This window comes from Aythya ferina (genome assembly GCF_964211825.1).
Source record: "Aythya ferina genome assembly, chromosome: Z".
NCBI classification, from domain to species: domain Eukaryota; kingdom Metazoa; phylum Chordata; class Aves; order Anseriformes; family Anatidae; genus Aythya; species Aythya ferina.
In genome coordinates, this window is record NC_140299.1 from 552,511 (window position 1) to 575,680 (window position 23,170).

Consider the following 23,170-nt stretch of genomic DNA (forward strand, 5'->3'; position numbering starts at 1 on the left):
GGGCTCCTGCACCCACCCGCACCCAGCCCTGCTGAGGCAATAATCTGCAGGGATTCTGAGAGCAAGGTGGATGCTGCTCACGTGCAGCTCAGGTAGAAAATGGTAAGAGACACATGAAATGCTTCTGCCAGGTTTTCCTTACTGCGCATTTCCAGCGACTTGCAGCTCCAAGGCTTTCCAGCAGCAGGACAGGGTCGTCAGCTGGGTAGACAAGCACAGAAGTGGAGTCTTAACCAAGAAATCCGGTTTCTGTGAGAGGAACAGACACAGCTTGGAAGGACTCGCTGTTACTCAAGCTCTGTCTGCAGGCAACGTGAATCAGTTGGCTTCGATCAGAACTGGAACTTTCTGTCTCTCTGAGGACACAGGTTGAACACTACGGGGAACCAATTCTCAGCCTGCACAAGCAAGAGTCAGGAATAATTCTCCAGAGATCTGTTAAATTATTCTAGAATGAGTCTCATAATGTGACATTTGTGTAAGCCTTGCGCTGAATTTCCTTGCTGAGTAGGAGGAGGATTAATATAGAGACAAAAAAGACACTGCTTAAGGTAGTAAGTCTTCCATTGTCAAAAACTTATGTATGCATAGCTGTATAGATGGCTATACATCTTTACATACAGTCAACACAGATTTTTGCGTGGTTCTGCCTGACTTTTAACCAGACATAGCTTTATTATATGCGTATGATTTTCTATCTCATAAAGCTCATCAGTCTTATGAATTGTTTTTGAGTTTTCTTAAATTAAAATAATGACTTTAAATTTTTATTTTTTTTTAATTGTGGTTTTAGTCACCCATTGCAAGCACCTCAACAAAAGCTCTCCAGCTTCAAAACAAACCAAAACAAAATAAAACAAAAACCTACACACATAACCTGCTCCAATTTTCCAGAACCCCTCACCCTTCTTTAAAATTGTACATGAATAAAAAATCTGCAATAGAGTCATGTTTCCCTGACACCATCTTGCACCAAGGCCTTGGTGCGGTGGGCTTCTCCCCGCAGGGCCACCACAGAGCTCGCTGGCGCAGGGATGTCACACGTGCTGCCCTGCGTGCTTCTCGCCTCCGCGGCGAGGGTGTGCGTGGTGGGGCAGGCTGCAGGTGGGGCAGCTTTTTGTCTTTGTCTGCAGTCTCCAAGCACTGAGACGCTCTTTGCCAGCAAACCACTCCTCCCAGAGCAAGAGCTAATTGCCTTCTCTTTCTTCACTTCTCCCCCTTGTTTTGCCTTTTCCATGAGTGTCACCATCTTATTTCTCCTTCCCATCCGGCTTTCTCCAGCTCTCCTTCCATTTCCCTCTCCCTCTTGTTTCCCTATCTCCCTAACTTCTTTTTCTCAAACACATTTTTATACTTTGATGGACGCATCTTTAGAGGTTTGAAAGCCATAGTATGTTCACAATAGACCTAAACATGCTACTTCTGAATAAGTCCCCCAGGAAGCAACCCAGATGATGGGCAGTCTACCTGAGACAATCTAGTGCAGCTAAGCAGCAGCAACAGCCAAAATAGATAAAATAAATCCTCCTTTGATGGAAGCTAAGTCAATATATTCTAACTCAACAAATCTAATAATTACTTGCTTCCTCCGATGAAACTTGCAGTAAAAGGGTATCAAGACACTGTGTTTAAACAAATCAATGGGGAGAGAAACAGAATGTACGTGCATGTGGGTGCACATATATAACATAAATATATTATGGATAGTTTTTGGTCCAAGTGACAGCACTTTTGGAGAAGCTGCAAAAATTTAATGCAGATGTGTCTACATAAAAATTGATGAACTTTTAAATGAGAACACCAGACATAGAGCATATAGCACATTACCAGCAGTCCAGTGCTCATTCATTTCTACTTTGCTTATTTGGGGAATTTAATTAAATACACCTTTAACATCATAAATGAACCATTTTAAGTAACGTGGGCTTAAAGATGTATGAATGAATGAATGCCTAATCAGCTCATGCGTCTTTATGTATTAAATCTAGAATTTACTCCAAATGCCTTTCAATAAATAAATAAGTAAATAAATAAATGGGAGATACATTTTTCCTGTGCCGATGTTTGATAATAATGAATTACAGCAATAAATCTATGATTATCTCTGTTTTGCAGTTCAAGAGCACCCTAAAATATTCAGACAGAACACAGAACCCCTTGCAGAAGATGCCTGCAGCACTGTGTATTAAAGCTCCAACACACCTTCACTCTATATGAAAAGGGTGAGAGTCCAGAAGTTAAATATAAAGTTTTTCTATTTCTAAAAATGTAGACTAGGAGTTACAACAGCAGGTCAAGTACCCCGGTATCCTAACTGGTATGCAATGATCAAGAGAAACCAGGGTAAATGTTTAAACACTGGGAAAGAAATGCACCCACCACCCCTATTACTAGCTCAGCAGGTTGGCAGGTACAGCCCCTCATCATAATTTAAATGAATCCTTCCCATGGCTCGAGGACTGTACCATAGCAAGAGCTCTGCTGTGGGGTTGCTTTTATGCAGTGTTTTCCCCTGAGTCCCAGGCTTCAAGCCTTATCTTTGGGAACAGCATTTTAACTTCCATAGAGCACCTTTCTGTAGAGATGTGCTACACAAAAAGAGGAAAAGAGACCAAAACAATTTATGTTCACTGTGCATGAAGTTCAGTCAATCACTTCACCACTTTTCGTCTCGTTATATTTTAGCAAAGACTGAACAGATTTTTTGACTACAGTTAAATGGACTTATCATTACTACTCAAAATCCTTCCTCATCTGAACAAGGTCTCAGCTGACTAATTGCTGAACAGCACAAAATGCCCAGTGGGGAAGTGCCCACTGCCACGACTGTCCTTGCACATTTATGCGGCAAAGCGATGCCCAAAAGGCAATGCCCACAAAAAATGACATGCAGCCTGCCAAAAGAACCACGGGCGCTATAAGACAGGAAGAAAAGAAGGACGCCGTGGCAAGTTTTTTAGAAAGACTATATGTGGCCATGATATTATAATGCCTCTGAAATATATATAGCCGTGGATGTTGCATATAAGCCCACTCATGAAAACGTTACATAAAATGACTCTTCAGAGATTGCTAAAAGCAGCAACTTCCCTTAAAAACAAACAAACTGACTCACTTTCACATGGCACTCTCTGGTAAAACAGGGATGAGGCGGCGCGATGGCTGAACGCGGCGAGCTGCAGAGCCGCCGGCGGGCCCTGCCCTGCCTGCTGCCAGCCTGCGGGGAGAAACGGCCGGCCTCATGCTGCTGCAATGGGCGGCCTCCTCACGAACCACCACGCAGCATCTGGAGTGGGAAGCAAGCAAACAAACACAAGGCATGCACATATCCCATTATTACTTCTATGCCTTAAAACTGTTTGTCCAGGCATGCCAGACCGCAGGGCAAGAGAGCAATCAGAGGGCACACGTCCAGTAAGAGCACCTGGGGGCACATCCTGCAGCCACAACGATTTCTCCTTGGCATTCTTTTGCTTTTTAATTCACGGCCATACTCAATGCCTGCCAGAGTCTTCGGCAGAATTTCACTCACTGAAATTACTCTACTAGAAATTACCTCTTCGAGTTGCTCTGAGGATTATTTAAGGTTCATACAATACTTTGAATTTATAAGTAATATTATTGCTTTAATACCTTTCTTTCTCCTCTGGGATTCTGTTGTTACACTGTGGTGTTTTTTTGTAGAATAACTCCTAAAATTGCCTGGCAGACTAGTTTCTCCCATCCTCCCAGTAGGCCAGCGAGTCAGAAGCACACTAAGAACCAGCGTATGCTCTCTGGGATAACCCTCCTAAGTAAATCCTGACAAAGAGCTCAATGAATAATGTTACAGCAATTTCTGATCACAGAAGAGCTCCCAACAGTAGCTGCAGGGAAGCACAACATGGACTCCCTTTGTAAGCCACATAAAATAATAGTTGTTTTTTTTTTTTGTTGCAGCTTCAATCAACCCACCATACATTACCTTCTTTGAGAAAGTAAGAAAGCAGGAAATTACCCAAAATGTGCACAGTTTTGTGCATCCAACAATGCAGGTCACAAAATCAATAATGTGCAAAAACAATTGCTCAGAGCTGAACAATGAAATACATTAAGCGTAAGCTAAACACGACTAATGCTCCCTTCAGGAAAGACACGTCAAAATGGCAAACGACAGCTTGCTGTACAGATTGCAGAGAAGACAAGTGGCAGTCAGAAAATACAGAATCTTGATTTGTGGAAACACAGGCTCACAGGAAAAAAAAAAAAAAAAGAGAGAGAGAGAGAAACAACGCGTTGACAGTAAAAACAAAGGCAGACTTCCTAGGTGTATTTTTATGGTAAAATTAGAGTTTTCAAAAGTGTCCAGAGACTAGCCCTGTATGAAAATTTAATACCTAAGGTGCAAGTTGCAGCCTCTGGCACAAGTGCACACCTTCAGCTTCCCGCAGGGCGCAAGGCCTGGTCAGACCCAGGCAGGGTGCTCCCTGTGCTCCTTACTTCGCTGACAGCCTGCGCTGCTTCTGTCCCCGGGCACAGCCTGCTGGCCAGAACACCGCCAGGGGCCCAGCCCTACCCACCAGCAGATTCCTGAGCTCAGAGAGGAAACGCGTGAAAACAGGCACCCAAATCAGGTCCTTGGCCTTGTCCAAGACCAAATATATGTCCATTTCCAAATATTTACGTGAGAATGCGAGCACATTCTACTGTTCTGAGTTTATCACTGCACACAGTGTCGTTTGTAATTCACAGAGTTCAGTACCTCACAGAGAAGGGCAGCAGCGGAGTGCATTTCTGTCCAATTTGTCCGCCCCGTGCAGGATTTCCATTCCCCTTCCGCTTCCTGAACTAATCTTAAGTGACAGTAACTGTATCTAAAGCTCTAAAAGCATTACTTGAAAAGATTCTCCAAAGGGAGCAGAAGAGGCAGAGCACAGCCCTCCTTCCCGCAGCCCCCCCCCTCCGACCCTCAGGGCAGAGCCTCCTTCCCTCCCCAATGTCAGGGGGCACAAACATCTGCGGGCAGCCGGATGTTTGTCGTCTGTGAAAATAAGCTCTCAAATATTTTCTATAGCTTTTGGAGATGAGACAAAACACAGTTTGCTCTAAAAGCCAATAATATAATCACTGATTTAGAAAACAGATGGAGTCAAGGGTTCCTTCTGTATCATTAGAAACACTCAGCCCTGGTTGTGCGACTGCAGAAAGAAGTTGCTCTCCTCTTGTGAAACCATCGCTGGCTTGCCTGGCTCCAAAGACCTTTCATACAGGAACAGGGACTTCTGTAAGATCTCTGTGCATATATTTGAAAGATCACAGTCAGGAAAGGTAAAGTACATCACACACAACGCACAGAAGTAATGAGGCATTTCACAGACCTACAGCTGGGCTTTGCTTAACAATGCTGCTTGAAGTAAACGGGGAGTGTGACATAACTTTGCCATGTGTTAATGAATTTTAATCAAGATCCACTGATTGCTAAAAAAAAAAATAATTAAAATTGACAACCAAGTGTAGCTGTCATAATACTATTTACTTACTTTATACAATATATTCTGAAAAGGACTCTATTAACAATGAAAAAAAAAAAAAGATAACTTTTGCATTTGAGAGACTAGACCAATACTCAGGAATTTCTGTGTGCAGTTCCCATCTCTGCCACAGCCTACTGATATGATCTGAAGAAAAAGAAATTGTTTCTGTCTTATTTTTCTTCCTCTCTAGAGAAAATGTGGATGTAATTCCCAATCCTCAGAAAATTAATTAATGCCCAAAGTTCTAAAACATTCTGGTGATGAGGACTGCATCAGAACCAAACAAGCTCAGGGTGCGCGCCGTTGTGTTCACTTCAGGGCGATGCAGAGAGGTAGGAGGCTGATGGTAAAGGTAATAGCTAGTCTGGTGGATTCAAAATGTTACGGTGCCTGTATCTATTTTCAGCTTGTTTGTCTCTAAGTGATTAGGTTAATTAAAAAATATGTTTATTTTGCATCCACCGGGAGCTAGCACACACTGGGGGAACTCCTTCAGGTGGCAGCAGCTCCTTTTGCAAGGCCTGGCGCAGCAGGAGGGTGACCATTTCTGCTCGAGGCCCTGTATCTTCCCAGGGAATGCCAAGCACTGTGCAGTGAGTCCCAAACACTGTCCAGCTGCACCCTGGCAGAGGGGGCTTGGTGGCTGGAGCAGGGAAAATGCAAACCCCGAGCAGAGGGAGGAGCGGAGAGGGGCAGCAGTGCAGAAACGAGGGGTGTGTGAGCAGAGCATGCTGCTGTTTGGGGGCAAAAGGTAAGTTGGAAGAATAATGGAAAGGAAGGAATTATGTAGGAGAAAAATCAGGAAACTGAGCAGGATTCGAGGAGAAATTCAGAGATACATGCATTTGCTGGGACAAACCTAGGTCAGGGGCTGTGGGAGGCAGCAGGGGGAGCGTGCCCCCGATCCACAGAATGGCTGCTGTGTTTCCCTCAAGCATGGACCAGTAAAAGGAAGTGTTTGGACTGAACCATTAATCACTGCTAGAGCAATTAATCACTGCTAATGTTTTGTTTTGTATTGTGTTTAATATTTATAATAATAATATAATAATAATCAATAAATTATCTAATAATATTTCTAATAATCTTCTTCCTGAAAGAACATCAAGCAAACCCAGCTGGGCATACAGATACCCAGATGAAGTAGTTTCCTGGACAGAAAAAGAAATCTCAAAGGCATAAGCAAACCTTTGCTTTCACATTAATCCAAAATGTTACTGATTTTTAATTAACTTGTTTTCATTCCTGTGTGAGGAATGTGATGCAGGTATTGCAAGAGAAAGGAGCTAAAAGACAGAACTTTGTAATCCAAACTCAGATTTTAGGTCTAGGGAAAAAAAAAAAAATTCTGTTTGAAGAAATCTTTTTTTGGCACAGGGAAATTGAGCATTGTTGCTACTGAAAAATAAACCAAGCAATCTTGCATATCTGTCACTCTGCAGCAAAGAGCACTTTTATTACAGAGCAGCAGCCAAGAGCACTTTTATTACGGAGCAGCAGCCAGGTGTGGGCAGACTCAATTTCTGCAACAGCTGCTCATAAATGAACAGCTACACAGTGCTCACCTTCGTCTCTCATGTGTGTAATGACCAAATACACTTTTATTAGCAAAGCCTGCAGGGATGGGTCAAAAAATCTGATGGTTTGGCGGTGCATTAATTAAAAGCTACAAGAAACCACGTTTTTTTTAAAGTTATTTATTTATTTTTCTCCTGCTTGTATACAATAAGGCTAATGTCATAAGGCTAGTGTTTTGCCAAACTAAGAAAGCACGTTAAGATGAAAAGTACGGTTCTTATTTCAGGAATAACGACTGTGGTGCTTGTCCGTCGCTCCCCAAACGTGACCCCGCTGTCGGAGGTGTGACGGGGCAGCCGCTGGCACCACCGCAGCCGTGTGGCAGCTGTGCCCTGGCCACGGGCACCCGGACCGGGGAATTCCCCGTGCCCGGCACGACGATTCCGCGTCCCTGGCTCGAGCCCTGCCCCGTCCCCCCGGGGTGTAACCGGGCCGCCAACGCGAGCGCCCCGGGCCCGGGGGGGCCGCCCGGGTGCCCGCTGCCCGGCCCCGAGCCCGCCGGGGGGCGCCGCGGCCCCGCTGCTCCCGGGGCCGGCTGCGGCGGGACGGGGCGGCCCCGGGACGGGGCGGGCGGAGCGGGGCCGGCCGGGGGCGCCCCCCCCTCGCCCCGCCGTGTAACCGGAGCCGGGGCCGGGGCCGGGCGGCGCCTCCCCCGTCGGGGAACCCGTTCGGCAGGTCTGGCGGCGGCGGATCCCGCGGGAGGCCGGGCGGCGGCGGCGGCCGTCGGGGCATGAGCGGGCCCTGAGCCAGCGGGGCCGGGACCCGCGCCCACAGGTGCCGCCGGCGGGACGGGATGGGACGGGACGGGACGGGACGGGGCCCGAACTCGGGGGTCCCGGGGCCGGGGCCGGGCCGTCGGGGGGGGCGGCCGCGCCCTGCAGGGCCGCGGAGACCGGGGGGTGCCCCGAGCGCGGGGCACGGGGGGTCCGCACCGAGCCCTGCCGGGGCTCCGGCCGCGGGGCACAGCGGGGGAAGGGGCGCGGGGCCGGGAGGCGCTGCCCGGGGCGAGCCCGGTCGCGGCAAGGGCCGAAAAAGCTTCGGAGACTGACGCCAAAACGGCTCTGAAACGACTTCCTTTATTTATTTATTTATTTAATCGCCCTGGAACTCCGTCTCAGCAGCCCTCGGGCTGTTTGCTCTCTGCTCGGCCATTTAAACCTGGCGGCCCGGCTGCTGCTCCTCCAGCCCGCGGCCGGTCGCGCAGGAGGGGCTGTGCCCGTACCCGTACCCGTGCCCGTACCCATACCCGTACCCATACCCGTACCCATACCCGTACCCATACCCGTACCCATACCCGTACCCGTATCCGTACCCGTACCCGTGCCCATACCCGTGCCCGTACCCGTGCCCATACCCGTGCCCGTACCTGCTGCTGGTGCTTCCCTTCCTTTCGTTCCCCCCATCTATGCGTGAGGAAAATAGCTTTCGTGCTTGCAGGGTAATTACTTGCCAGTCAGTGTTTATACAGCCCTTAGAGCAGTCACAGGGGTGTGCGTTAAGACACTGTCCTCATCCTGCAGCAGGAGATGCTGAAAAGTTGCTTGTGAGGCTGGTCACTCGCTTGGAAGATGGAAATCCTCTTGGGACAGAAACAAAGCAGCATCTCAGTCCCTTTTCCTACTACGTGGTGTCTGTAGTTTAAATAGCATCCCTTCTCAGAAGGGCTAAGTGAAGCGGTGCTGAGTGGACCGGCCGATGAAGCCCTTACTGCCGAGTGTCAGAGGAGTGTTGCAGCTGAAGAAGCCGTACTGTGCAGTGGGCTCTGGGAAATAGCTGTGGGGAACAGAGCGGTGCTTGGGCACATCGATGGGGCTTTTAACAAACCTGGCTCTGGTGTAAACCCTAACGCTGAAATTGCGTCTAGATTCCTTGTTTGTAATTCCTGGCACAATGTGTCCTTACAGGCTCAGATTTGCTCACAAGTTTCTGATTGGTTCTGATTTGTTTGTTTGTTTTGATGTATTTTGTTTGTTTGGCTTTCTTTTCCAAGACGGATGCAGGTGTCAAGTGGTATGTGTCCCGGTGCTGCTGTTACTGAAGTTCACGTTAGCCTGTGGTTGCTTTTGTATCAGTCCCAAACCTGTATGTGTCTTGTTGTTAACTTCAGGTAATATAACGCTCCCTTTCAGTAACTTGTGAATTGTTATCTTCATTAGATCTCTGCTGTGAGACAGCCGATGAATATTCCAGTCCCTGGGTTTGCAATTTGTGATGGTGAATTCAATAAGCCACTTGCTTGCTTTGCATTGAAGTCCTCTATTTAAATTAGAATTAATTTTCCATGTTCTTTTGTTGTTGTGGCTTTCATTTTGATACCATTGGGAATCATATTGGGCCTGAAGGTAATGTGCTACCTGCATTTAGATATGGGGAGGGGGCTGATTGATTTTCTTTTGATTATGAGGGGTTTTGATGTTCTGCCTCATCTGTTTCCTTTATCTGGTCTCTGTTAAATGAGGTGCTTTGTGTAGACGTAATTGCATGCAGGATAGTAGCCAGGAGCTGCAGAAACCTAACCCTGGTCTATCCGTGACTTACCATTTCTGCTGTGGCCTTGGGCAAATCACTTACCCTCTCTGTGTCTCTGTGCTTGTCAGGGTACAGGACATGGTTCCCGTTATGGCCCTTGGAGACTGGCGGTTCAGCAGCTCCCAGCCCTGTTTGGAGGATGCTGTGCTCCGTGACAGCCCCGCTGCTGCACCTTTGCTCTCTGGCAGCCTTACCAGATTATGCTGTGGTTTTTCTCTGTGTTCTTATAGAAATTAGAAATATATGCTTAATATAGTAGAGTTGGACAGCTTGGGCAAGTTCACAGGTGCCTTTGTTTATAGAAAGGTGTGCAGTGAGGTACAGGGAGATGGAAGGGAGAAGCGGAGGAAGGGTGAGCACTGCCATCTCCAGCCCCGCAGCCAGAAGTGACCTGTATTTTTTTTACTATTAAAAGTGCCTGTTGGGTTCGAAGGGGAGGGGAACACCCAGAAAAATAACTCTATTTATACTTCCAAAAAGTCTTCCATGCCAAACAATATGGCTCATGTATGCACTAAAATGTTTCTGCTTTTGTTAAACCTAAACCGTATTGTTCTATACCATGAACCCTGAGAGGAAATTAACAGTCTCTAGAAAATGCAGGTTGAAACCCCTTCAGAGTACACTTAAAGATACAGCTTGAACAAAGGTTACGAACTTTTCTATTATCTGCAAAGATAACTTGTCTTGACTTGGACTTTAAGAGAAGGGAAGTCTGTATATCTGTTAATGAAAAATCCCGGTGCAGATAATGGGTAAAATTATTATTTTGTCTCTGTAAGTGCCCCACCTTCAAAACCATCCTTGCTTAGCCTAAGACAATTCGGACTGCAGGTTGTGGATCTCTCTGCTATGATAGTTTTCTGTTACGTTGTTGGTAAGTGCCTGGTCAACTTCTTCCTTTTGCAGAGCCCTGGTGGCTCATGGTGATAATTTACCTATGTTCGTTTTCATACATAGCTGCCTACAGAAATTTTAACATTGCTGTGTTAGTGAGTACACAATGGCCACTGGTTTAATTCCAGTTCTTCCTGGGTGAGGAAGGTTGGGTTTTGTTTCTTTGGTTGTTTTGTTGTAGTAGTTGGTTTTTGTTTTTCTTAAATGAGGCAATGAGGTGCTTTTCTTTAGCCGGTGCAATTGTGCAGAACTGAGATGAGAAGCACTAGGACATTAGGACTGAAGGCATTTGGAAACTGGTGGCCCCCATCTTTTCCTTTTCTTCTGATCTTGCATGCTTTTTTTTTTTTTTTTTTTTTTTTTTTTTCTGTTCTGTTCTTTTTTTCTGCCAAGGTTGGCCTTGGACACCTGTCAGCATTACAAAACTGCACTTCTTTCTGCAGTCAGCTCTCTCCAAGGGGTTTCATGGCTTTGATGCCTCAGCTGTTTGTCTAAACCTTCCAGATGTTCCTGGTAGAAATGGTCACTTCTCTTCAACCAAATCTGAAAATAATAACTTTGTAGAAACCAGATTTCACAGACCCGGGTGGTACCACTGTGTTAGAATGTTACCCTGGTGTCTGCCTCCTGCTGGGGCAGGTTATCTGTGTCCTCATGGCCTCCGAGGAGGGACTAGAGTTCATGCTTTGTAAAAGAAAGATCTGCAGATATTGCAAGGCTGGCTGGTTGCAATGCCAATAAAAAAAATCTCTAGGCGCTGGAAGTGGCCCAGTTCAGTAAGTTCTTGATCTTGCAGTTGAAAATGTATGACCAAGACGCATTTTTGGAAACACCTACTTAATGAGTGGGTGCCCTCGGCACATCTTTGGAGGCTGGCACATACTCTTCCTGTTGCAGGGTAAGTGGGAAGAGGCCCCACAGCTGCCTCCACGTACTGTGCCGAAGCACTGCTTGTGGCAGGGTGGTCTTAGGTGGGTACATGCCTTGTGCCAAAGCAATTTATTTACACAGTGGGAAATAACAATAAATGTTTGCTCATATCTTTATTTCCCAACATCCTTGTTCAGCACAGACCTGGCACTTACACATCCATGTGTACAGGATTTGGGGCTGGATGAAGGACAAAAGGTAGGACCAAGCTGACTCAGATGAGACCTGCTGCTTACAAGACAGGTTTCCCAGGATTTTCTTGTGTTGCAGCGATAGCCTGAGTCCCTGAAAGGCCTATCTGAGTCTTTTTGGTTCAGCTGCATGGTGGAGGCCATCTCAGCCTGTTGGGCGTGAAGTGTTCGGGAGAGCTGGGGTTTGTGATGTAGATGCGCTGCTTCACCACAGGTGTTTCACCCTTAGCCACGTCTAATCACTGGAATTTTAACCTTTTTGCTGGGAAGTCTGAGTCACCTTGCATTAAGCATGTGTTGGCATTGCTCAACTCTGGCAGGTTTCAAGGTGGGAACTTTCTCCAAGGTCACAGTGCAATGAAGGAAGGTGTGTTGCAGCTCTCATGGATAAGCAGACCTCTGCTGATGTCCTGCGCTCCGAGGCGTTCCCGTTTGAGGAGTTTGGCTGCCCGCTGCCCTATTTGCACAGTGTGAGCATTCAGCAGCTTTGTTTTCCTGAAGCGGCTCTGAGAAGCGGGGTGTGCCTGTTAGCCAGGTGCTCAGGACCTAATTGTCTGGGCAGAGTCTGTTTGTCTGATGTACCAAGCACTGAGCCCGGCTGTTTCTGGTAGCTGTTGGGAGCACCTAGGCTGACATCAAGGCATATCCATCGTATATGATGTACTCTGAGTAGTCTGCATTATAAACTAGTTTTTTTCCCTAATGCAATGTTTTCTTGATTGACCTTGAGGAGTTGAGGCTTCAGCTTCAGCATTCCAGGTGCATTTGAGAAACCCCAGGTAAACCAAGCCTTAGGTAACACTTCTGGGGTTTGAGCTTTCAGCTTTTCGTGAGCTCGTCTCTTTCACCTCTATCTTGAGTGTGTCATAACGTATGCAGTTAAGATAAAGGTAGTTAAGATATACGAAACCGAAGAGGGGGAGTCATCTGCCGGGCCTCCAGCTTACAGACAAGGAAGCAGTGGTTGGGGTGTGAAGGTCGGCACAGTCCTGCGTGCAGTGACCGCGCGATGGTGGAGTTCAGGATCCTGATAGGAAGGAGCAAGGCAAGTCCACAGCCCAGGACCTCAGGAGACCGGACTTTGCCTATGCAGGGATCTGCTTGGACGAGTTCCATGGGGCACGGCCTTGGAGAGCAGAGAGCTGGTTGATTTTCAGGGATCCCATCCTCCAGGGGCCAGAGTGGTCTATCGCGGTGAGCAGGACATCAAGCAAGGGTGGCAGGGGATGTGCACAGCTGAACAAGGAGCTCCTGACAAAATTCAGCCATGGTACTTGATGGGGACTGTCTCAGATGAACAAGACCATGCCTCCTGTCACAGCTGAGTTAAAACAGCTATCTAAACATCTGAGGTTGTCTTTGTCCAAGGTATTTCCAGAGCTGGGGCTATACCACAGTCATGGTACACTGTAAGGGTGCATAAAAAAGTTGGTGTGTTCCAGAACAAATCAACCAATAGAAATCATTCCTCTTGTATACATAATTGTGGGGTGTTCAACTATTTTGAACTAGTCACTCAGTGAAGTAAGCCTGGCTGTTACGTGTGAGGTAGCTCTAAATTGGGGAGCTTACAGCGTGCCCGTCACGTGGCAATCTAACTGGTGCTTACGAGGGCTTCAGTTGTGAAGAGGGAGGGGTATTTCTTTGGCCCATTTGTGCTCCGTGCTCTTTTGAGTAAAGACTTTTTTTTATTCTTAGTCATAAGTATTAGGTGAAAGGTTTGGTTTGTTCAGAAGATATTTCTGTCTGCCTGTCCAAACACTTGTTGCCAGTAAAACTTCATATCTGCTTTGTGCAGCTTGTGACCCATCACATATTTTGGAAGCAGATCTGGTTTTATTATTTGCCTGTTACCTTGTAGAAGCTCTTCTTACAGGTAGATGAGTTGATTAATATATTTTTAATGAAGGCCGATACTCTATTAAAGCATTTGGCCGGGATCACTGAGGTGAGAATAGAAATGCAATATCCTGCCATTAAGGGACTTCAGTTCTGACTGCTGCTTCCCCAGGATTGAATAGCGGGCAACAACTGCCGAAGCATTAGGCAAACCCAAACCCGTTTACCAACGTGATGCCTATCAGGCTGGGAGATGGCCTTGCAGCGTCCCGAGGTGTAACAGTCCTTTCAGAGGTCCTGCAGTGCTCCTTGGCAGCAATGTCTGTTTGCACAAGGTGGAGGAAGGTTAGGTGGCAACCACAGGAATTTCACTTTACAAAAAAAAAAAACAATTACTGTTCTGTTTCCTCCCTGATACTTAAAGAACCCCTCTGAGAATGTGTTAGATGTCCCCGCTAGCCCTTGTTGTGCGGACTGGGTGTCAAGAAACGTGACCCTTCCCTGTTCTCCTGGCTGCTGCAGTGAGCACCGCGCAGTGCCCACTGCCCCGCTCGAGGGGTACCTGGCTGTGGGGCGCTGTGGGGCTGCTGTGGGGGGACGGGGGCACCGCCGGGCACCAGCGGCTGGTGGTGTGGGCCCTGGCTGCAGAAACAGTCCCTGTGCATCTCGTCTTATTGGGGCTGGCAGACCCCACCTGGAGTCACTGCTGCGTGCCACCACGCTGGCATTCCCAGCTAGCACCGCCGGCTGCCTCTGTCTATATTTTAGGTATTTCCATCTAGCTGTGCATCTGTAGTAGAAGGTAAATGCAGTGGTTTTTCTGTTGTGGTTGTTTTTTTTTGACATCTCATCTAACCCTTGGCCTGATTAATTAGTTAATTAATCAATTGAGTAAAGGTTAATAGACTAAAGGCTGAATCACTTTATATGGCAGGGATACGAACTTTGGGGTTTTCTGGGATTGAAAACATAATCCCTGACTCAGTTCTTCGTAACTTCTTCCGTCTGGGCAGACTCTCGGGGAGAAGAAAACCTCAGTGTCTGTAAAACCCAGAGCAGGCACCTGGGCAACAGGTCTGACCCTGCCCTGCATGCAGAGCCACAGCATCGCTGGGCAAGGGCAGGATTGTCTGCAAGGGCAGGACTGTCTGTTGCCTGCATCCCTGCTGGGAGAGGAAAAGCTGGAGCCCTTGCCAGGCGGGCGGTGAGGCCAGTTGCTGGCCTGAAGCCTCGTCTCCAGCAGCAGCTTGCAGGTGCCTGCCCGAGGCATGGCCGGAGGTGTTGGTGTGATGGCCCCGCAGCGCAGCTCCCAGTGGTGCTGAGCCCTGTGCAGGGCACGCCGTTTCCCTGGGTGCCGGCACAGGGTCGGTGTTGGGGCAGGTTCTGCTGCAGGCTGGGAGGCAGCACAGCACAGGCTCTGCCTCTCCGGGAGTGCCGGGGGCGGCAGGGTTTTCCCAGCCACACAGGAGGGAGCCTGGCTGACTTGCAGGAACGCTGCTGCTTGTCACTGGAGAGCTGGCATAAGGCCAAGTGAAACCACCTTTGTAGTTCAGACGGCAGGCCTTTTATTTAAGGGCAACTGCACCAGCTCCTTGCTCTGCCGCCCCACATGGGCACGGCCCTCCTCCCCGGCTGGCACCTTTCTTTCCCCAGCTCCTGGAAATAAGAACTGCTGGGCTGCATCTGCCCACGGCCCCTTTGGCACAGGGATTGCTCCCTCCTGGGTGCGGCGTGGGGGGATTTCCCGGTCCACGTGCCTCCACTCTGTAACGCAGGAAACAATGCTGTAGAAAAAGCAACCTGAGCATGCAACAAAAAGTGCGTTTGTGTAAAAACCACCTGTAGGAATGCTGTGGCTCACTTTTCCATTGCATTGCAGACAGGACTGACACTGGTGACTCTGAATGGCTTCTGCATACACACTCTGCTTTTCTGAGTATCACTCGCCTGCTTGTGGCACCACCATGGGGTGCTTGCAGAGCCTGCCTGTCCTCCTCCTCCTCGCTGCTGGGCCCACGGGGATGCTCATTGTCCAGGGCTAGGCTTTGGAAACTGTGATGGTTGATGGAAATGCTTGCCTGAAGTTGTCATGTGCATTTCTCTCTCAACAGAGGGAAAATGTCTCTTTTTTGAGAGAATTTGAGCTTGAAACTCCTGCATCTCAGATGAGTTGCCTAACTCCAAGACAATGGAGGAAAACAAACAATGCCTCCACAAAAATTTCAGGTTCCACGGCCTGTGTATTAGAAACTGGCTGTCATAGTCCCAGCTGCTTTCATCGGTGAGCAGACTCGCACAGCTTGAGCAGTCTTGGAAGAAGCTGTATTAATCCGCACTAAATCAAACTGTGCGTTCATCCGATACCCACTAGTTTTGTCTTATTTTGTAAGCTGGCAGTCCTGAAACATTAGCTGTGTGCCAGGAGAGCACGACGGTACTGAGCGTGGCATGTGTTGGGCTTCCAGCCCACGGTCATGTCACCCGAGCAGCATATTCAGTGCTCATTTAATATTTATCTCTCTCATACGAGATATTAAGGAGGGAGGCCATTCGGCTTTGCAGAAACGGAAGGTAACGTGGGTGCTGGCGGGGTTTGGTGTCAGCCCCAGAGATTGCTGTTTGCTGGTTTTGTCGACAGCAGCACGTGGGTGGGGTAGCACTGGCCTTTCCTCCTAGGGCTGGGCTCCTGCGTTACGCAGCCTGGCCCCGCTGCCTCTGTGGGGGCGTCAGGCTGTCGGGGCAGCTGAGTGGGGCTGCTGCCTGTGGGACCGTGATGTCCCCGTGCTGGGGAGGGCCCAGTGATGGCCAGAGGTGCACAGCGTGGGGACGCAGCTGGAGGGGGCACGGGCACCCGGCACGGCTGAGCTGGAGGCCAGCGCTCCTCCCAGGCATCAGGGCTGAGCCAAACGGGGCTGCTGGTGCCAGTGCTGGGGGGGAGTAAAGTGAAGCTGGCTGGGGCTGGAGGGGCTTCCTGGTGCACACGGGGCCCTGCCAGAAACCCCTGGGGTGGTTGAGCCCATTCCTCTCCTCGGGGCTTGTAATTTCCCACAGCTTTCCCTGTGCTGGCACAGACAGATCAGAACCTGTCCGAAAGTGGTGGTCTTCAGAAAGGAACGCAAGTTGAGCTTCGGTACAAAGAGTTTGGAAATTGCCTGGCTAGGAATGAGCAGGGCACACTCATCAGAACAATCTAAACTGTTGTAAGGATCGGTAATTAAAATGCCAGGACACCCAGCAAAGCAATAGGCTGGCCAGGCGGAGATGGAAACCACCTAGGAGTTGTGCGGGTGGTTGTTTGTGTGGGACGGCAGGGGTGGAGCTGCACACCGGGAGATGGTTTCTGGATTTAGCTTACAGCCAGTTAATGGGATGCTGTCCGCTGCAGCGAACAGCTGAAGCTGCACAATGTGTCTATGTGATCTAAAAACGCTGAAGGAGGCTGCAGCTCCCCCAGCTCCTCTCATCCTGACCCCTCCGTGCAGGTCGGTGGCATGGCCCTGGGTATTTGGGTGTTCGCAGGCTTGCTCATCTCTGTGTCCCATTACCGATGTCCTGCGTCACGACTGCAGGGTGTTCCTTGGGCTGCCGTGTGAGTGTGCCTAATTACACACAGCACAACGGTAATGAGGGACTTGCTGTGAACGTAACTGCCACGTGACTTCGGTCCCTACTTCCAAACCAAGCCTGCGCTCTAAGCTCGTCCAGGGAAACCGGTTTCAAACGTGGGTTTCGCTGGGCAGTATTGACAGAGCGACATTCTGGGGACATGGTTTGCAGTTCTTGCTGTGATAGCTCCGCTCCTGAACCTTTACAAAATGTTTGCAGGGTGCTAGAGGCATGATCTCGGAACGGGATTCGGAGACCACCTTTGATGAGGATTCGCAGCCTAACGATGAGGAGGTGCCCTACAGCGACGACGACACGGAGGATGAGCTGGACAGCCGGCAGCCTGGGGTCGAGTCAGAACAAGCCCAAACCAACAGAGGCACTGAGGAGAGCCGAGAGACACTGAGAAAAGGTACTGCTACGTTAGAAACTTGCTTTGGGTAGCAAATGTTTCTCAGTACTGATGCTGAGCCGTGTGTAGATCGATTTGCTTTTTGTGGCTCATCTGTCAGACAGGACTTGGAATGGCTTATCCAAGTGTCTGAAGGAGCGATTGGTAGCAATTCATTCTATCAAATACCAGTATGAAAATCAACGTAATTCCAGTCCGCAACCAGAGTTCTGTGCCACTGCCTGTTGCATACAACTAATGATCTGTTTGGTGACCTCATGTTAATTAAGGCAGGTGCTAGATGTACGTAACCCGCGGTCTGAGAGCTGCTTGAACAGAACTTCAGTTAACTTGTCTTCCCCATCACCTGGACATTTGAACCAGTATAAGCCTTTTTTGTGTGTTTAGTGGGTTGTTTCCATATATTTCTAAATGATAAGGGGCCTTAATGTGGAGATGGATGGTTTGTTAGGATGTTAGGATGGTTGAAGAAATAAAATGAGTGCTTCAGGTTTTTGCTTACGATTGCAAAAGAAAGTCATTGCATGATGTGGTGATAGGATTTTATTTTTTTTCAAAAGATGGGTGAATCTTTCCATTTTAAAAAAGACTGTTTTGGGTGCTGAGTGCTTCACAGGTGTTAGCAAAAGCAAACTGGAAGAGGGGAAAGGAGGGAATTCAGCCTGACTAAATGTTCCTCTAAGTTTTCAATTTCTCATAGAACTTCCAAATTGTTATTTTGCTTCTTCCTTGCTGAGATTATATTTTAATTGCTAGTAAAGACAAATAAGCTGGACATTTCTTGAAAACCCTTTCTTAGACACTGTAATAAGAAAAGCAGGTACCAGTCTTGTTTCAATTGAAAGTACCTTACAAATATGGCATTTGAAAGAAAGGGAAGGCAGATTGGTTTCCTCATGTTTACAGCAATCAGATGTTGACCCATTTTCACCTTGTCTCTTCCAGACTGCAGCTGGCAAGTTAAAGCAAATGATCAACACTTCTATGAGCAACCCCAGTTTAAGAGAACAATACTTCTGTGCTTCAAAAAAAGCAAATATGCGGTAAGTTTTCTTTATCTTAATTATGTGATTATAGTACTTGTCAGGGTGAATGCTTTCTTAATGTCAATAAGATCTTTCCAACCATTTTTGACTCATCTAAAAACCACTAATAACACTTCCTTAGGATTTCCAGCAAAGATAGAGAAATGTAATTGACTTTGGCTTTGTGAATGGAAAAACAAAGTATCAAAAGACTTGCTTAAGATGAGATAGAGAAATAGAAGCCAGGTGTCCTCAGTCCAAATTCTGAGTTTTATCTGCTCAACTACAGCTGTTGCAAACATCCAGAAAGGTGTCATCTTTTGTATAAGAAGTCTTATACATTAAGCATTAAGCAATATCCTGATAAAGCTAGACGGAGGCAGCCTTAAAGTAGGCCATTGGGAATGTTCATTTAAACAGTGTCATTCCAAATCCACCTAATTATGATCAAGGCAACTTTTTTTAAAAAAAATCTCAATTATCAAGACAAAAGGCTCAGTAATTTTTTTTTGATCCTAATTTTTTAACTTTGCGAAGTACGTAAGCTTTTGTGCTAGTATGTGGTGCTGGTTGTGAGTGACAGAGGATTGGACTTTGTGGTTGTGTGTGGACTGCCTGGCTTTATCCGTGATGTGTTGGCCTCTGTGGTTTCCTTACATCTGCTGTGGTTTCTGCCTGGTGGATGTGAGGCAGTTTGGGTTGTTTCATGCATGATTATGAACATTTAATAGTAAAACTTCTACAGTTGGATCCATTATTAAAATGGAAGTCCTTTATGCTTCAACTAGGTAGGGGCTGCCACTTATCAAGTTAACCTCTGCTGGGTCTCACATTGTCCCTCCTGAACAAGTCTGATTAAAAGTCCTTTGTGTCTGGATGCATTGTTTGTGGTTTGACATCTGAGACCAATTGTATCCCTATTAGTGATACTGTGTATGTAGCAAATAAAACTGACATGCACCAGAGAGAACACTGCATAGGACAGGGAGAGCACTGAAGTCCCCCCTGTTCCCCCCCTTCTTCGTGCCCTTTTGGCAGTGCCATGTGCGCTGTGTCACTCACCTGGGCCAGGCTGTCTCCTTTCCACACAGTGACTGTGATGCCCTGTAGTCCTTGCTGTAGCCAGGGTGGAAGTGTGAGGTGCTTTTTGGGGTGTGTTAATGTCAGTGCAGACCTTTTTGTCTGGTTTCATTAAGACAGTGACCCATTTGAAACTGTTGATGAGGGGTACAGCTCTAACAAAGTTTATAGGAAAGATTTCCTATAAAAATACTTTCCACGTGTTGTGAATGACATTTGGTTTCTTCAACAGGGAAATGCGATTAAGACATACAAGTACAACCCCATCACTTTTTTACCGCTGAATCTGTTTGAGCAGTTTAAAAGAGCAGCCAACTTCTATTTCCTGGTCCTTCTCATTTTGCAGGTAAGGCGTAGTTTATAAAGAGAGAATACTAACTGGGAAGTGAGTTTGAGGTGCTAATCTACTGAGCTGAATACTACTTATGAAACCGTTCATTGCTATCCTGTTAGGAAATTGCAGGTTGCTGCGTAAGGGACTGCAGCTGAACTGTTAGAGAAACTAAGCACATCTTAACAGAAATCCGTATCAGCCTACCCTAGCTTTGTATTAGCTAAGATGAGCTAGTTGCAGAGTTTATGAATTTTTTGAGGACAAGGTATTTCTTTTGGCTATTACTCTGTAAAATATGATGGCCTTCAAGTCCCATTCATGAACCAGAAGCACCAACAGAAAATATGAGCAATTAACAGTTGTTAAAGAGAAAACAGCACTGAAGTACAGCAGCACAGTCAAAATCTCCCCCCGAGATTTTTTCATCTTCACAACCTGCCTTAAAATTCTCTCTCTGATGTGTTGGTTTTCCTTTTTATGTTTTAACTGCCCCAGTCCTTAATGTTTCTGAATTGAGTTTGATAGCAATCCCATATTGAGCTGATACTCTTTGTCTCTGACAGGCGATTCCTCAAATATCTACCCTGTCATGGTATACAACGCTGGTGCCCTTACTCTTGGTCCTGGGAATAACTGCAGTCAAAGACCTCGTGGATGACATAGTAAGCAATGTGTTCTGTTAATAATAAAAGCAAAAGAAAACAGTGTTGTTCTTCAGCTGTGACATGCAGTGGGGAGTACATTCTCTGCTCCTGGTTTTCAGGCCCGTCACAAGATGGACAATGAGGTTAATAACAGAACATGTGAAGTCATCAGGGATGGAAGGTTTGTACCGTTCACTTCTTAACTTAGTAAGTAAAGTTTGTTGCTTTTGGTACAAAGCTTCATCACAGATCATAAACTGTAGATGACAGGGAAAGTTCAGCTTTTTGTTCTCTACTGTTCCATACGTCTGTGTGAAAACCTAATTGGAAACAGAAGAGAAATGCCTGAAGGAGTCATTTAAACTTAGTTCTGTGGCAGTAAATCTGTGCTAAGAGCAACTTGCTTGGAGAGTTGGACAGAAATTCATATATGAGTGAACAGGAAAGAGCAGAGGTAGGTTGTCTTCTAAGTTTTAGATTCCCAACTAAACTGCAGTTCCCGAAACCAAAAAAAAACCCACATCTTACCAAGATGTAATGTCTTCATACTAAGGAAAGTTTAATATTTCAAGATGTATAGATTGTATAATGTTCTAGATTAAATAGTAATAATCATTAAACTATCTTGATATTAGGTTCAAAAACACAAAATGGAAAGATATTAAAGTTGGTGATATCATTCGTCTGAAGAAAAATACTTTCGTTCCTGTAAGTGCTTTAGATATATTTGTTTTATGTTTCTACAGAATTCTGTACAAATCTTGACTTGGATTTATTTGCTGCTTATTTATTTGTTTCACTAGGCTGATATTTTGCTGCTATCCAGCTCAGAACCAAACAGTCTCTGCTATGTAGAGACAGCTGAACTAGATGGGTAAGGTTCTACTTAAGGATTTCTTAGATTTATTTTTGGCTTCCTGGTAAAAGAGCAATAAGTGTTTATTTCAGAAGTAAGCTAATGTAAAGTAATACAGTTATTGTCAGGGTAAGGGTGCAATTAGTTGTTTTGTCTTAGTCTTCATGGATAAGGCCAGCCCCTGAGTCCCTATGTCGAGAAGCAATGGTGAACTGAATGGCAAACAACTGGTAGTATGTGATGGTCCAATTAGGGACCGTCTGTACAAATTGTCCCCAACAGACTTGAGAAGATACATCTGAACGTGATAAGAGCTGGCTGACATCATTCTGCATGTAAGCCACTGTCAATCATCTTCAAAAGATCACAGAGATCCAGGGAAATCCCAGAGGCTTCAAACACAGCAAGTATCACACCCTTCTATTAACAAGGGCCAAAATGACATTAAAAAAACTACGGACTAGTCTGCCTCACCTCAGTCCCTGGAAAAACTGTGGAGCAGGCCCTCATGGAACCTGTGTCCAGGTACATGAAGAACAAGAATTTGACTGGGGAAAGCCAACATTGTGCTTGGCCAACCTGGCTGTTGCTTTGTGTATTGAAATACCTTGCTCATTGGATATGGAGTCCATTCTGTAGCAGAAGATGTCATTTACCTTGATTTTATGAAAATATTTGGTATGGTGTCCCACAAAAAAAAGAAAAAAAAAAAAAAGAAAAAAAAAGGGGAGTTCTTGTGGACAGCGAGCAAGACAGCAGTGCACCCTTGCAGCAGTGGCAAACTGTCCTGGACTTCTTCAGGCCCACTATCAAACCAGCAGATTGAGTTGTTCCATGCTACCTGGCATTTGTTAAGCCACACCTGGAAAGCTGTGTGCAGTTTTTGATCCCCACAATTCAAGGAACATTAAAATCTGGTGAGGATCCACTGGAGTGCCAAAATAGTTGAAGCATTGGAGTACCTGGTACGCTAAGAAAGGGTGCAGGAGCCGGATTTATTCAGCCTGGAGAAGTGAAGGGTAATTTAATCACAGCCTTGCGATATCTCATGGTTACAGCAAAGATGCCCTGTACACAAGGATGCACATTGACAGGACAACAGGACAACAAAAGCAATGGATGCGTTACTTCAGAAGAAATTCTGTTTGGATTTAAGAATGGTTGTTCTCATGGTGAAGATTTTTTACCCCTGGAATAAGTTGCCCAGAGAGGTGGGAACACCTCCCTTGCTGGAAACAATGAAGGCTTGGCTTGATGGAGCCCTGGATAACCTTGTCTAAGGTCCTGCTTCTGACTGGACGTTGGACTGTTGATTGCCAGAGGTCTCTTCCAACTGGGTCTTTTCTATTATTCTAAGATCTCTAAGTTAGAGTGAGAAAATTAAAAAAAAAAAAAAAATAAAAATCCATGTTTTCTGTGGAAGTTTTTCTAAGAAACTGTGTAAGAATGGTAAATCTCAGTGTCTCTGTCACAATTGCGTTGTAAGTGTTGCTTTAGTTCACGTTGTCAGAAGAGGTAGCGCTGACTTTTATTTTACAAAAGGCTGTAGTGATATGAACTGCACCTAAATTAACTGAAATGATAGTTTTTCTGAATAAATAACTACTTACTCACTCAGCTTTTAGTGATCTTAAAAACAATAATTAATCATGCAGAAGAAGGATCTGCTTATATTGCAAATGTTTGTTCTCAGTTGGAATTTTCAACAATGTCAGTTATTAAATCGTGTTTTAAAA

The 23,170-nt window shown here is 46.4% G+C and overlaps 1 protein-coding gene across 1 annotated transcript in view; it reads left to right on the forward strand.

The window, feature by feature from the left end:
• The first annotated feature begins 7,692 nt into the window (after positions 1–7,692).
• LOC311427720 (phospholipid-transporting ATPase IC-like) overlaps positions 7,693–23,170 on the forward strand; it is a 33,466-nt gene continuing 17,988 nt past the window's right edge. The window contains exons 1-8 of the mRNA XM_084505233.1: positions 7,693–7,865; positions 17,303–17,495; positions 18,441–18,538; positions 19,833–19,946; positions 20,498–20,596; positions 20,698–20,759; positions 21,214–21,286; positions 21,382–21,452. Of these exons, the coding sequence (XP_084361359.1) occupies positions 17,315–17,495; positions 18,441–18,538; positions 19,833–19,946; positions 20,498–20,596; positions 20,698–20,759; positions 21,214–21,286; positions 21,382–21,452 (698 nt within the window). The 5' untranslated portion in view covers positions 7,693–7,865; positions 17,303–17,314. The remainder of the gene's footprint in view (positions 7,866–17,302; positions 17,496–18,440; positions 18,539–19,832; positions 19,947–20,497; positions 20,597–20,697; positions 20,760–21,213; positions 21,287–21,381; positions 21,453–23,170) is intronic.